At 59.7% G+C, this 15,357-nt stretch overlaps 1 protein-coding gene across 1 annotated transcript in view; it reads left to right on the top strand.

Moving 5' to 3' along the window:
- Positions 1–15,357, top strand: part of LRP5 (LDL receptor related protein 5) — a 98,859-nt gene that overhangs the window by 58,172 nt on the left and 25,330 nt on the right. The window contains exons 8-12 of the mRNA XM_080814892.1: positions 6,309–6,525; positions 8,555–8,844; positions 10,397–10,623; positions 11,936–12,120; positions 14,408–14,731. Coding sequence (XP_080671018.1) covers positions 6,309–6,525; positions 8,555–8,844; positions 10,397–10,623; positions 11,936–12,120; positions 14,408–14,731 — 1,243 coding nt within the window. The remainder of the gene's footprint in view (positions 1–6,308; positions 6,526–8,554; positions 8,845–10,396; positions 10,624–11,935; positions 12,121–14,407; positions 14,732–15,357) is intronic.

The raw sequence follows: 15,357 nt of genomic DNA, 5'->3' as shown, positions 1-15,357 counted from the left end.
TCTCTGCACAGCCTTGGCCACTGTAATGTTCCACGCCCTTTATCCTGACCATAGCCGTCCTGCCGGGTGCCCTGGGGTGTCCCTGGCTTTGACTGGCATTTTCCCGATGACAGGTGAAAGGTTGTTTGTCCCCCGAGAGTATTTGGAGGTATGTGGCGTGCTCCCCATTCGTGGATGAGAAGCGGAGGTCCGGGGGGACGGTGCCTTGCTCAAGGTCATGTGGCAAGTGGGTGGGTTTTGATTTTCCACGTTTAGAACCAATCCGCAGACAAAGCCCTAAGACAGCGTCAGGCTTCCAGACGGAATCTAAACGTTATCCTCTTGGTAACCGCTAAGTGGAAGGGACAGAAGTCAGGAGGCGCGAGGCTGGGGAGAGGTGGGAGCGCGGTTTCAAGGGTAACCGACCGAGGAAGACGGTCCGTCTCGGTAGCGTGAGGAGAGGGAGGGCCTGGAGTCAGGGCCGGAGTCTTGACCTGCACAGGGGCCACGAGGGCAGACCAGGAACGCACGCGCCGAGTGTGTTATCTGTTTGGAGCTAATCCCCGGAAAGTGTGAAGAGAGACGCTGCAGAATTAGAATTTGGGAATCTTTGATCGAGCCGACTTGGGAAATGCAGGTGTGTCGGTGTTCTCAAACTACATGCCTGAGGGTCCCTTTCTTTCCCCACCTTGGCTCTGGTGGCACACATTTTGGGAATGCCGACCCCGGCGGAGTGCGTCGCTGCCACCTCCCACACATCCAGGGCCGGCCCTAGCTGCGGGGTTTGTGCCGGGCACCCCTCCACCCCTGCCCCGGGGGCGGGGGGCGACGCTGCTGACGTGCGTGGACGTGGAGACCGTCCTCCACGGAAGCTCAGCGTGTCTTCTCCCCGCAGTGGGGACGCCCCAGGCGAGTGTGGTGCTGGCTTCTTGGACTCTAAGCATTCTTTTCAGTGGGGACATACCCCAGACACAGGTGTGAACATTTTGGAGGTGGCCCAAGCGTGCTAGGGGCCTTGCCTCCAAGTCCCTGCTGTGGCCTCTCGGCCCTCACTCTCGGGTCCCGGAGTTCGCTGCCGAGCACCTGCGGAGTGCCAGCTCCGTTCCAGGTTCCTGGGCCAGCTCGGTACGTGTGCCCAACAGCTGTTCTCTGCTGTGCCCCTCAGGACCACGCTTTGGATCAGGCCACAGGCTTCGTGCAGGAGCCCCTGCTGACCGTCACAGAGGATCCCCGGGGCTCCCAGGGGAACCCCTGAGGGACCAGGGGCTGTGTTTACTTCCCAGTTTCCAGGTGGGAGGAATGGTCCGGGGAGGTATAAACCAGGCTAGGGCAGCAATAGGACATGCTTCTAGCAGTGGTGACGTTTCCCAGAAATCATGCCCAGTGACAACGGAACGGCCGGGCCAGGTGCTAAGGAGCCCAAGCGCAGGCCTCCGGCCTACCTCGCACAGTTGCCTTTGATGGGGAGAATGGATTTTGTGCAGCCTGGTTGTGCGCTCGGCCTGGCTCTGAACACAGAGGGAAGGCCCTGGAAGAAAGGAACTGCAGACAGTGACAAACTGGCTGTCCCTTTGAAGAGGTAATCGGGCTCCCGTGTCCCGCCCACCAGGCCCCCGAGAAGGACTTTATAGGGCAGCTGTGGCTAATCCCTGGATGAACCGGGAGGAGAACAAAGGTCTGGAAGGGCCGGACTGGTGACACGGGGATTCATCTGGATGGCATTAGCGGCACGTAGATGCGACTTACGGGACAGGCCGAATTGCGGGCGAGTCTGGGCTGCCCTGCAGGTGGGCCCTCCTGCCGGCCTTGTCTGTGACAGCTGTCCTGCATGTCAGGGTCAGGCCAGCCCCTTGGCTGGCCCGCTAGCTGCCACTGTGACCGTTGGGAGTCGTGGGGTGGCTCCCCCCAGGGGAGTTGGCTCAGGCTGGGAGGCGCCCCGACTTCCCTCCTGCAGGCTGGAGCCATGTGGGGTGGGTGGGGGCTGAGGTCCATGGACACAGCCCCCGATTCCCCTCTGTGTCCCCACAGCTGCCTTTTCTACGTGTCCCACCCTCCTGGGCTAGGAATTCCCTGGGACACCTCCTAACCCATCTGCCCGACTCTAGAGCCCTGAGGCCCAGCCCTTCCCATGACCCCAGCTGCGCCCTCAGGACCGGTCTCCGGTGTCCCCACGGCCACCATTGGTTGTGCACTCCCCCCACCCTGAGGGGCTCCCCACCCGGAAAACACTTGCCCTCCTCCTCCGACCCGCCGCAGGCCTTAGGTCTCGTGTCACAGGGGTCAGCCGGATTCATAAAAGCCCCTAGGACTTGCTGTCTCCCTGAGCTGTCTCCCACCAGTGGCCGCTGGGGCCCCGCACTTCTCTGTCCACTCTTGGCAGACGCTGGGCCCGTCCTGCCTCTGTCCCTGCTGCTTGGCAGACACAGGCTCATGACGGCCCAGCGTGGGCCCCCCTTCCCCCCCCCACCCTTCCCATCCGAGTGCCCTCCGAGTCCACGTGCCCAGCCGCCCCCGGCCCCCTCCCTCGGAAGCCCGGAGCTCCCCCCTGCCACATGCTCCGGTCTCCTGCATGGGGACGACTCGCCTTCTCCAGAACACTGGTTCCCACCTCGAGGCCGCATCTCCCGGCCGGAAGCCGCAGCGCCTTTGAGACCGGGCCAGCGCTCGTGCTCCGGATTAGCCGCCGGGTCCCCAGCACCATTATGGTCACCACCTCACTCGTTTGTCAGTCGGTCTCATCTCCCAAAGCAGACAGGAGCTCTCGCTCGGGTCCGGCTTGGGGTCGGCCGTCTCCGCGCTGCTGGTGGGCTGGGACTCAGGACACACCGCGTCTGTATGGAGAGTGCCCGCTCCCACACTCTCTCTGTGGCTCCCACTGGCCCCTTTCCCACGGCTGCTCAGCAGGTCCCTGGACAGAGCTCCCATCACGTCCCCCAGCCCCTTCCGCGCCCCCCGGCGAGCACCTGTCCCTTCCAGGCGCCCACGGACGCCGCCCCACCTGGAAGAGCAGCAGGGGGCGGACCTGTGGCCCGACGGGGCGGACGTTCAGGAGGGAAGATAGACACCGGGGGGACGGGACAGCGGCAGCACGTCGGAGGGACGTTGAGGAGAGGGGATGGGGCGCGGGGGTGGGACGGCATCCTAGCTCCCCGGACGGCGCCTGAGCTGATTTTCTAGCCGCGTGTGTCCCGGAGCCCTGCCTTCGCGGACTTGTTGTGCGGATCCTGTTGTCTTCTGCTTCCAGAGTAGAGGGAGGAATCGTGCCCCTTAGTGCTGACAGGGACAAAGCGTTTAGACAGCCGGGCACACACACCGTGACGCCTGTCCCCGGAGCGTGGTTTCAACCAATGCTGAGTTGAAGCGGGGACCGGTCCTGCCCCTTTGAAGTCCCGAGCTGTCTTTGTGAAGCTTCGTCCTCGGCTGTTTCCCTCCGGGGGTGCTCGGACTCGTGGATGGAACAAGCCAAGGTCTCATAGGCCAACCCGGGCTCTTTAGCCTGTCTCTGTGGTGGGGGTGTCACCTGCATGTGGCTTGCCGCGGACTTGCTGCCCCCCACCCCCGAACATCTGGGCTCTCTGCGGCCCCCTGCTGTCTCACCCTGACCAGGGCAGTGGGAGCTGGTGGGTCCTGCCCCTGACACCTGCCGTCGGGCCGGCTCTGGGACAGAGCACCTGGTCCGTGCCGCCTGTGGGGCAGGCTGGCAGGCGGGCTGAGAAGTCACGACTGAGAAGTTATGCATATATCTGTCTCCCTGCCCCGGACACGGACTGGGTTGGTGGACACAGACATGCACTTGGCTGTCTGGCACAGCCAAGGTAAATATTCGGCACGAGAGTGACGGCTGCCAGGCCAGGTGGCTGGGTGTCCCTTGTCCCCCAGGGAAGAAGGTAGAACGTGGGGCTTCCGGGCAACTGAGCCGTGTGTGTGTGCCCCCAAGTGTGTGTTCAAGATCTTGTTTATTACGTGGAACAAAATAACCAGGGCGGGGCACCTGGGTGGCTCAGTGGGTTAAGCCTCTGCCTTCGGCTCAGGTCATGATCTCAGGGTCCTGGGATCGAGCCCCACATCGGGCTCTCTGCTCAGCGGGGAGCCTGCTTCCTCCTCTCTCTCTGCCTGCCTCTATGCCTGCTTGTGATCTCTCTGTCAAATAAGTAGAATATTAAAAAAAAAATAACCAGGGCGGTTCTAATTTGGGGGGTTACGTCTGACTGTGGTGGTGACTCCGTCAGAAAACAGGAGTCTTTTCCCTTGAAACGTGCACTTTCAAAGGGTTGGTCTTGGCCTCCTGTCTCTCGGCAGGGTGGCTATCTGGGCCCACCATTTTGTGGGCCTCCCTGCAGACCCCCCGCGGATGCTGCCCCTCAGAGCGCAGCTGCGGGTGGGCTTCCTTGGGATCTGCTTGTCCCACTTCTCTGTGGCCCTTCTGCCCAGACCCGGGCACGGAACGTGGAGTTGGCCCCGCGCAGGAGGACGGAAGCCAGAGGTCAGAGAGGGCAGCGCGGGCCCCGGGCACCCTTGGCGTCTGGCGTGATCATTCCTGACACAGCGTCTTGGTGAAACGTCCAGTTTCCTTTCCTGAAGACCAAGGGCAGGGGCGCTCAGCCATAGACCAGATCTTAGACTCTACAGCCCGTGGGCCGGCTTGCCCGTGTCTGCGCCACTCTCACACGCAGGGCGGTTTTCATACTTTTAAATGATCAGGGGGAAGAATCGAAAGAAAAACAGTATTTCGTGATACGTGAAAATGACACGAAATCCAAATTTCGGTGTCCACAGAGCTGTTTCTGTTTCTTGCATGCACGATGCTGTGTCGGCGCACACACAGCCTTGCTCGCTCGCTTACACGCTCTCCGACGGGGTGTGTTCCTGAGGGTACCGTCTTCTTCTTCTCCCAACCTCACCTCCTCGGCCACGAGCCCAGGATGAGACCCCACCCGCGGGCAAGTTTTGTGCGGAGCGTTCTCTGAGGGCCGGTGCCCAAACCGTTTGGAAGGCTTAGTCCATCACCTGCCACTTGCTAACCAGCGGGGCCAGCGTGGTGCCCCGGAGATGAGCACAGCGATTGGTACAACCTGAGCTCCTCCCTCCAGGTGAGGCGGGCAGTGCCCCTTGCTCTGGGTACAAGGGCGTCCCCCAATCTCGCGTTCTGGCCTGGGGGTACGTTGGAACCCCAGCGGGGAGCCGCTTCCAGGATCCATAGGGGGCCGGCACCTCCCACTTCCGTGTGAATTGCCCCAGATTGGGGGCCCGGGCGTTGTCTTTGGTTAAGTTGCCTGGACGACGTCAGCTGCTCCCCTCAGTCGCAGGTGGAGAAACTGAGGCCCCCGGGGCGCGGGGGCTTGCTGGGCCCCTCCTGGGTGACCTGGCAGTTTTGTCCCGTGCTGTCCTATGGCAGACGGATCCAAGTCTCTTCTGTTCAGTGTGAATCTGATCTGTCTTCTGTTCTCACCACCTGCAAAACAGAGTGTTTGTCACTTTTCTGCGGAGCTGGAAACAATTTTGACTGCAGGGGGTCTGCTGGGACTTGCCGTGTCGCTTTCATCCTGGCCCAAGAGCCGGAGAAGCTCGATGTTGTGTTTTATCGAGTTTTGCTTTCAACATCAGCGGCTATAGGATCATCTGTCATCGGAATCCCATCTTACCCTGTTTGTGTGTTTCCGTCGGTTAAGGCGTTTTTATGTCTGACAGCGGTTTTCTCCTTTGTGGCTTTTGTGGTTAATGCTTTTCATCAGCGCTGGTTCTTCAAGAGAAAGAGCTAGCTTTCATATCTCAGAGTAAAGGGCCACTGGTGCGGGGGGGTTGAAAAGCATCTGAGAGTTACGGGCTCAGACTCGGGGCCAGAAGGGCCCCCCGAGGTCGTCTGGACCTGACCAAGCAAGACATCAGTCCACGGACCAGCGCGCGGCCTTGCCCAGGGCCCCGGGCATGTTCGTAACGCAGCCTCTGGAAACTCACGTCTGCGTCGAGCCTGTGATCTGACACCTTCCTGGCCGGCGGACTGTTGCTATCGGAGCCTGCCCCGGTCTGAGCCCTGCACCTCGGTCCTGCTCATCGATCAGCAGCAGGAAGGGAGAGCAGAGCTGTCTGCCTCGCCGGGCCCTCTCAGTGCTATGTCCGTACCCAAGTAGGGGAGGCTGCAGGGAGAGCCCTGAGCCAGCCCCACCACTGAAAATGTCATTTGTCTAGCTCTGCCGGGAGCCACGGCCCCTGGCGTCATAGCATGGCCTCGCGGGGTGCAGGCAGAACGGAGCCTCCTAGGCATTGGGCCTGTCCCGGTTCCGGCCGCTCAGGCCCGAGGCCGGTTCATACCTGTGTCTGCCGTCCCGCAGGTAATCAACGTTGACGGGACGAAGAGGCGGACACTCCTGGAGGACAAGCTCCCCCACATTTTCGGGTTCACACTGCTGGGGGACTTCATCTACTGGACCGACTGGCAGCGGCGCAGCATCGAGCGCGTGCACAAGGTCAAGGCCAGCCGGGACGTCATCATCGACCAGCTGCCCGACCTGATGGGGCTGAAGGCCGTGAACGTGGCCAAGGCTGTCGGTGAGTCTGCTCAGTCTCCAGCCGCCAGTGAGCCACGCCGAGTGGCACCAGGAAGAAGCAGTGGGCTCGTGGCGGCCCTTCAGTCCACGGGCACCCACCCTGGGGATGGGCAGGGCGGGGTACGGTGAGATCTGGTGGAGGACAGCTGGGAACGGGCGTGGTGTCTCCGCCGGAGATATCGACTAGGTCATGGTTGTGGACTGGGTGCTGCTGGCCGCAGTTGTTACAGTCACCGCTGATGTTTGCCAAGTGTCTGCTGTGTGCTAGGCTCTGTCTAAGTGCCGTAATGCCCGGAGCAACCCCATACGCTAATGACAGTATTGCCGCATTTGCCCTGGGAAGGAGGAGGGACGCGTGGCCACGTTGCTGGTATGGCCGAGCTCGGAACTCACTCTGGGTCTGCCTCAACCTCGTCACTGGGGTGGGCGGTGGTGATTGTCCAGTGTGGCCAGGCTGGACCTTCAGATGCACACCTTGTTTTTTTTTTTTAAGATTTTATTTATTCATTTGAGAGAGAGCATGAGGGGAGGGAGGGGCAGAGAAAGAGGGAGAGGGACAGGCAGACTCCCCACTGAGCAGGGAGCCCAATGTGGGGCTTGATCCCAGGACCCCCAGATCATGACCAGAGCTGAAGTCAGATCCTTAACTGACAGAGCCACACAGGCGCCCCAAATACACAGCTTTTATCTGAAAACCAGGATCCCCAAAAAGCTCACTTAACATGATTTGTCTCTTTCTGAAAACGATTCCAAATGTGGGTCATTAGGCTACACAGGAGAGAGAGAGAGTAGCGTCCAGGTGTGGTGGGGGCGGGGCTTCGTGCCCAGTGGGGGGCCTCTGCACCTGCTGCAGCACCTGCACGCGGGGGGGCTCTGTAGGCCTCTGCTGGAGGAATGAATGAAGGAATGAATGAATGAACAGGCAGAGAAGATCCTGGGCTTGGCCTCAGGTAGCTCCCAGCCTCCCCGTCTAGCAGCTGAGACCCTCTGTAGCGCTATGCCAGGTAGTGGCTGTAACGGATGGTGGGGATGCCTGGCTTTAACACCCAGGGGAGGTCACTTGAACTTGGAATTGAGGGAGCAGGTGGGGGCAGGGTGGGCCAAGCCGAGGGGCAGCTGTGCAAAGGCCTTAGCCATCCAGCGACCCGGGTTCCTGACAAAGAGGCGATGGGACCGGTAAGCTCCGTTTCGCCGTCACCTTTTAGAACCTGCAGATTATCTACCGTGGAAGGTGAGCCCGTGTGTGAGCGATGGTTTAGATACACAAAAGAGAACCCAGCGGGTCAGAAAAAAGATGTGTCCATCGGGCATGCTTTCCAGTTGAGAGATTGGGTTCATCTCTCTGTCTCATCTCAGGACTTACTGAGAGAGATGGGGAGAAGGATTCTTCTTTTAGCTAAAATACTTAACTCTGTGTTAAAGCCACTTTCAACAACGCCTCAGTAGCTAACTGAGAGCAATGGGGGGCCCAAAACAAACAAACACCCTAAGTTTTCTGCTTCAATGAGGAGGAGACCCCTTCGGTGCTCCTGGGCGAGTCTGAGTGTGTGAGGCGTCGGTGTCCGGGGGGCCATCCGGGAAGTCAGTCTGGCCAGCAGGCCCGGAGTCCAGGCCCGGGTGCATGTGTGCGTGTGTGCATGCGTGCGCGCCTGTGAGTTACCCCCTCACGTGGCATTCTTACACCTGTGCCCCTTCCTGCCCGTGTCACCTTCACCAGCCTCTCTGGGCTTCACTTTCCGTGACTAGAGAACAGGGGGGAGCGGCTTCTGCCTTCCCAGCTGCTGGACGGACGGACAGACTGAGTTCAAAGGCACTGGGTCACCCCCGGTGCAGAGCCAGCCCCGTTGACATCGTTAGCGTCCCTTCCCCGTAGTGGGGGAGGACCTCCGTTTCCGTCATCCCCGCCCCCCCCGCCCCGCCCGGTGTCCCCACGTGCTGTCCGGCGGGGACAGAGCCCCGTGTGACCACGGAGCCACGCACGCCTCTGTCTGCGGGGCTGCCGAGCGCCAGAGCTGCTGTGCTCGTTCCAGGAACCAACGCGTGTGCGGACAAGAACGGGGGCTGCAGCCACCTGTGCTTCTTCACGCCTCACGCCACCAAGTGCGGCTGCCCCATCGGCCTGGAGCTGCTGAGCGACCTGAAGACCTGCATCGTCCCCGAGGCTTTCCTGGTGTTCACCAGCCGCGCCGCCATCCACCGGATCTCCCTGGAGACCAACAACAACGACGTGGCCATCCCGCTGACCGGCGTCAAGGAGGCCTCGGCGCTGGACTTCGACGTGTCCAACAATCACATCTACTGGACGGACGTCAGCCTGAAGGTACGGTCCGCGAGGTGGCCTCTGCCAGCGCCGTCTTGAAGGCTTTCGTGGTCTTTTCGAAAGAGCTGTAATATGTAGGGGCGCCTGGGTGGCTCAGTCGGTCAGCGTCCGACTCTCGATCTCAGCTCAGGTCTTGATCTCGGGGTCGTGAGTTCAAGCCCCGCGTTGGGCTCCGTGCTGGGCGTGAAGCCTATTTAAAAAAAAAAAAAAAAAGCTGTAGTATTTATGGTAACATGATCTACAACCAGAAAGTCTGAGAAAACTGTTTTAATAAACGAACACGAACGATTATCACGAGGAGATCCCCTAGACGCAGATGGGCTTTTCTGGAGCGATTGCGGGTCTGTGAGACGTTTTGTTTTAAGTTGACACCGTCTTTGGCTTCGCTCCCTCAGCAGTGCCCACCTGCTTAGCAAATGCTGTCCCTAGGCATGGCGCGAATACACAGGGACACGCAGAAGGGCCTTTTCTTCTTGTAAAGCAGGATTCTGCAAACCAGCTTGCGGGCTGACCCCCTGGTTGTGTAAATAAAGTTTTATTGGAACATAGTGATGCCCATTTGTCTATGGGTTGTCCGCGCCTGCACTTGTATAGTGGCCCCAGAGCTGTGTGGCCCTCGGAGCCTGCATATTTACTGTGTGTCCCTTTATGGAAAAGTGTGCCAGGCCCTGTTCTGTCCTAGACAACCGAGCTCGTTGATCTTATTCTCCCGATGGTGTTACACATCTCTTTGAGATTTTTCTGATTCTGAAAGTCATGGGAGCTCACTGAAGAAAGAGGACAGGAGACAGAAAAGGATAAAGAAGAAAGTAAAAATAAAATAAAAATTAAAATGCCTCATCTCCCCTCCGCTGACATTTCCAGGGAGTTCCCGATGTCAGTGCTGCTCATGGTCCCCGTCAGGTGCGCTAGAGGGTTCTGTGTCCTGGTGTCTTTCACTTAACAGTATAAGAGCTCGGGCCGCCTGGGTGGCTCGGTCGTTGAACGTCTGCCTTCGGCTCAGGTCATGATCTCCGTGTCCTGGGATCAAGCCTCCTATCGGGCCCTCTGCTCGGCGGGAAGCCTGCTTCTCCCTCTCCCACTCCCCCTGCTTGTGTTCCCTCTCTCGCTCTCGCTCTCGCTCTCTCTGTCAAATAAATAAAATCTTTAAAAACAAACATGTACGAGGTAACTGATACGCTGCTAGGAACTCTAGGTGAGGGACGTAGTCTCCCCAGATACTCCCTATTTTACGTAGCCAGTTTCCTTCTTTTAAACGTGCTAGCTTCCAGCCTCTGTGTGGTTTCCATGACTCGTCATCTTTTGCATTTTTTATTAGTTTCCTGGGACAAAACTTCATGAAACTTAAATACTATCAAATCTTTTTTTTTCCCCTAAAAATGTTGTATTTTGCTACATTTCAAGCGTTCATTGAAAAACCCCTGCATGTTGGCGATCGGGTGCGCGATGCGGTCAGCAGCTGCTCTGGGTGGCCGGGCGTCCATCTCGGGGTCTGAGGTCTGCGGGAAGGCCGGTTCCTAACCCGTGGCCCTTGCCTCCTCCCCTGCTACAGACCATCAGCCGAGCGTTCATGAACGGGAGCTCCGTGGAGCACGTGATCGAGTTTGGCCTCGACTACCCGGAAGGCATGGCCGTCGACTGGGTGGGCAAGAACCTCTACTGGGCAGACACTGGGACCAACAGGATCGAAGTGGCCCGGTTGGACGGACAGTTCCGGCAGGTCCTCGTGTGGAGGGACCTGGACAACCCGAGGTCACTGGCCCTGGACCCCACCAAAGGGTAAGAGCCATCTTTGCCCACCAGGTGTGTCCCCCTCCCCCCCCACCACTTCCGTACATCAGCCAGCGCGTGACGACCGTAGCCCTGGGGGGGTGGCTGCCCAGCGGACCCTCGCGTGACAGCAGTCCCAACCGCTGCCGGCTCTGAGGCGGCTGGGGCCAGCGGGCCCGTGGAGGTCTCTAGTTTATTTCACAGAGGGGAAACTGAGGCCCAGAGCAGCAGGGAGGAAGGAGGGATGCTTGTCTCAGTGCAGCATCTGGGGGGCCGGGGACCTCCAAGGGGCAAGTGTCTCTGTCCCTGAATTTCCAGAGGGGGAAACGGAGCCGCAGAGAAGCTGAGCGACTCACTGAGCGTCCTGTAAGCGGGGAGGGCAGAGCCAGGCTCCTTCCCTCGCCCCGTGTTGCTGGCTCTGAGGGCCCTGGACCCGGCAAGCTCGGAAGGGGCTCCTTGCTGGACCTCCCAGGCAGGGTCCCACCTGCCTCACCAGGCACCTGCTCTTTTTGACCTGGCAGGAGCCCTGGGCGCGGGGCCCGCGGGGGGCCGGGATTGAGCCTCCCTGTGCGCCAGAGTCTTCTGTGCCGCAGACCCGGTGCTCGCCCCCCAGTGCTCGCCCCCCAGTGCATCAGAGCTGTGTACGCCATACCCCAAGCGCTGCCTGTCGCACGTGGTTAGGGAAGGAGAGATTGCAGGATGGAGCAGAGAGAAGGGCCCGGTTGTAGCCAAAGGGCGAGTAAAACGCCTGTGGTTCTGGAACGGGGGCTCCTTCTGTAGAGCTGCTGGAGAAGAAGGGAGGCAGACCCTTTGGAGGCAGGAAAGCCGGGTTTGGATCCTGGCCCCGTAGTGCCTGCTGGCCTCCGACTCTTGTCCTCTGTCCCTTTTGAGTAAGGGGACGGTGTGTCCTGGCTCACCCACATTCATCCCGGCTTCCCCGGTCACCCTGGTGTCCTGTCCAGCTTAATTAGCATTTGTCTCTGACAAGAGTGTCTCCCTGGAGCTCTAGCACAAGGTCACCCCATCTGTGCCCCCAGTCTGGGTCTGTAAACGGATGTGTTTGCCCTTATCCTGCAGGTGAGCGCTGTGGGAGTTCAGGAGGCAGGAGGCAGCCAGGTGACGGCACCTGGAGGGACGACGGTGGCGTCGTAGGCTGCTCCCAGGGTGTTGCCCTTCTCCCGCTTCCTGGAGGGATGTCACCGATGTGGCTTTCTCCAGGATGGAGAGGGCCACGCCAAGGGGACGGTGGTGGTCGTGTCCCCCTGCCCTGCTGTGCGAGTGGACGTGCCTGAGCCCGCCCTGCCCTCCCTGTGTCTTCCAGCTACATCTACTGGACTGAGTGGGGGGGGAAACCCAGGATCGTGCGGGCCTTCATGGACGGGACCAACTGCATGACACTGGTGGACAAGGTGGGTCGGGCCAACGACCTCACCATCGACTATGCCGACCAGCGTCTCTACTGGACGGACCTGGACACCAACATGATCGAGTCGTCTGACATGCTGGGTGAGGGCCAGGTGGGGTCCAGCCGGGCAGGGGCATCCCTGGGCGGGGGGGCCGGCTCCCTCTCCACCCCCACTGCACTGTTCTTCTGGCCTGCGAGCCCTGAAGCCCCGCGGGAGATGTGGACCCCGCCCCGGCTGCCCCTCCAGCTTCGTCTTCTCCCGGGGCTCGTCCCTTTCCTCCCTGGTGCCGTTGCTGTAGGCATGTCTACAGAGGCCCTGGGGACAGCGGTTTCCTGCACACCTACTAAGAACCAGGGCCCGGCGAAGCTTTGTGCCGGGACTCTAACATGGTGTAGGTTTTCACTGATGGGGAAACTGAGGCCCGGGGAGGCGCCAGGATTTCCCTGAGGTCGCAGGGTGCTGCCCAGATACCATCTCCATCTGACCCGGGGCGCCTACTCTGTGCAGGCCATTACTCTCGGTTCACTCATAGGTCACATATGAGAGGCCACTCATAGACCCCACGTCCTGGGATCAGGTGAAAAAAAAAAAAACAAACCTCATTCCAGGTACCCTACCAGTGGGGGCAGGACGTGCAGATCTAGGTTCTGTACTGCTGGAGGGAGAGGTTATGTTAGCTCTCGTACGTAACCAAGCGATAAGGCGGCCCCATGCGTGGAGAGAATTTGATTTTCTGATCGCCGCTGCCCCCTGTGATGGGCGTGGTTGTACCCATTTTATGGGTAAGAAAACAGAGGCGTGGGCCGGCTGGATGGCTTGTCCCAGGTACTGTGTGAGCAGAGCCAGAGCTGGAACCCCGGTGTCCCCGGTGTCCTGGCTTCTGCTCGGGGCAGGCCGTACCCGCCCTGCACGCTGCCTGTCCGGGTTTCTGAGTCTGCTGGCAAGGTTGGAATGTGTCTTTGAGTGAGCCACGCCGGCCCCCCACGGTAGAATTACGAGAGGCTGATGCCTGAGGAGGGAGCCACCCCTGAATGGCGGTGGTTGCGGGACGCGATGACGCTCACCGACGGCCCCAGAGGGAAGACGCACTGGGGGGAAATCAGCACCAGAAACTTCCACGGCCCTGCTGCGTGCAGGTGGCCACGTGCCGTGGGCCTGGCTGTCACTCTGCCCTAGCACGCTCTCCGTCTAATGCTGTAGACATTTACGCACTGGGGGCCTCCCTCTGACGGTGCGGCCTCAGCCACGCTCCTTAACCCTCCTGGGCGCTCGGTTCCCCAACACGGACGGCACCGCCTCACGCAGCTGCCGTGGGGGGACCTGGGTGAAAGCACGTCTCCCCAAGAGTGGCCGGCGGGAGCGCGGGGCCCAGGGGCGCGTGTGCGAGCCTGTGTTTCATGGAAGCACTCGGGAGTGTCTATATGTAATAAAGGGCTTGTTTTTTTTTTTTTTAAAGATTTTATTTACTTATTTGACAGAGATCACAAGTAGGCAGAGAGGCAGGCAGAGAGAGAGAGGAGGAAGCAGGCTCCCTGCGGAGCAGAGAGCCCGATGTGGGGCTCGATCCCAGGACCCTGGGATCATGACCCGAGCCGAAGGCAGAGGCTTTAACCCACTGAGCCACCCAGGCACCCCTAAAGGGCTTGTTTTTGATGGCAAAATAATCAACATAGGGCATTTCTGAAAACACAGAAACACAGGGAGAGAAAGTAATTATTATGAATAATTATTCATAATTTTCACCACCCCGTGATAATCAATATTGATGTGTCAGCATGTTTTTTTTCTAGTCTCAAAATTTTTCATTTTTTTTAAGGTTTTAAATAATCTCTACCCCCAGTAGGGGGCTCAAACTCATGACCTTCAAGAGTTGCATGCTCCAAGGACAAAGCTAGCGGGGGCCCCTCCTTTAATTTTTTTTTTTTTTAAGTTTTTAAAAAGATTTATTGATTTATTTGAGAGCGAGAGAATGCACGTGCTCGAGCGTGGGGAGGGTCCCAGGGAGAAGCAGACCCCCTGCTGAGCACGGAGCCCGACATGGGGCTCGATCCCAGGACTCCAGGATCATGACCTGAGCTGAAGGCAGAAACTCCACCGACTGAGCCCCCCAGGCGCCCCGTCTGCTCTACCAGTGATGGGCACCTGGGTTGTTTCCCAGTTGCGGCTCTGCGCACGTTGTAGTCTGTCATTGGAGTGACAGCTCATGCGTTTCCGCTGCGGTGGCGGGGGGCATGCGCCTGGGCCCAGAGTAGGTGGCCTCCAGCTGCCGTCGCCCCTGCTTCTTTCCAAAGTGGGGGAATGCAGGTTGTCGGGCAGCCTTGAACCGGTCGGCCCTGCGTGGAGGCCCGGCCGTGCGTCGCTGATGTCGCAGGCCTGTGTCCACGCAGGTCAGGAGCGCGTTGTGATCGCGGACGACCTCCCGCACCCCTTCGGCCTGACGCAGTACAGCGATTACATCTACTGGACCGACTGGAACCTGCACAGCATCGAGAGGGCCGACAAGACCAGCGGCCGGAACCGCACCCTCATCCAGGGCCACCTGGACTTCGTGATGGACATCCTGGTGTTCCACTCCTCCCGCCAGGACGGCCTCAACGATTGCATGCACAACAACGGGCAGTGCGGGCAGCTGTGCCTTGCCGTCCCCGGCGGCCACCGCTGTGGCTGTGCCTCACACTACACCCTGGACCCCAGCAGCCGCAACTGCAGCCGTGAGTGCCTCGCTGTGCCCCCGCACCCCCACCCCGTGGTAGGTCAGGCTGGCTCCGGGGGTGGAGGCGCAAAGGAGCCTCTTCTCTGGAGGTACCTTGGCGTCCGTGGATGGTTGAGTGGGCTGTGCACTGCATAAGCCACGTGGTATCTGGAGGCCTAGGCCCGACTCTGTGATCGAGTGCTCTCCCCAGTGACTGGATTTTATATCCAGAGATCCCCCTATGGGCTGTCAAGGGCTGAGGATTTGGCCCATGCATTTGTGTCTTGATGAGGCAACAGGTCCTCTGCCCAGCAGGGGCTTCCCTACTCTTATGCTCCCTTTGGTCCTGCGTCCCTGTCCCCTGGGGGCCATCACCTTGAAGGGTCAAGGGAAGGTGCAGGTAACCCACCAGTGGGGACAGCTGTGACTTGAGTCTCTGCCCTTGGGGCTGGCAGACCTGGGGCCATGATTTAGTTTCAAATCATCCAGCTGTAATTCTCGGACGGTGGCTCGAACCGTCGGCCTCCAGCCTCCTACACATTCTCGGCTGTGCCATTCCTGCACGTAGGCTGTTTGGCTCACTGACACGCCCGTAAAGTGTCCCCTCCCGTGTCAAGGTCACTGCATACCGTTTCAGTGGTTCCC

This window comes from Martes martes, assembly GCF_963455335.1.
Source record: "Martes martes genome assembly, chromosome: 10".
In the NCBI taxonomy this organism is placed as follows: domain Eukaryota; kingdom Metazoa; phylum Chordata; class Mammalia; order Carnivora; family Mustelidae; genus Martes; species Martes martes.
This window is presented reverse-complemented; position numbering and strand designations above follow the sequence as displayed.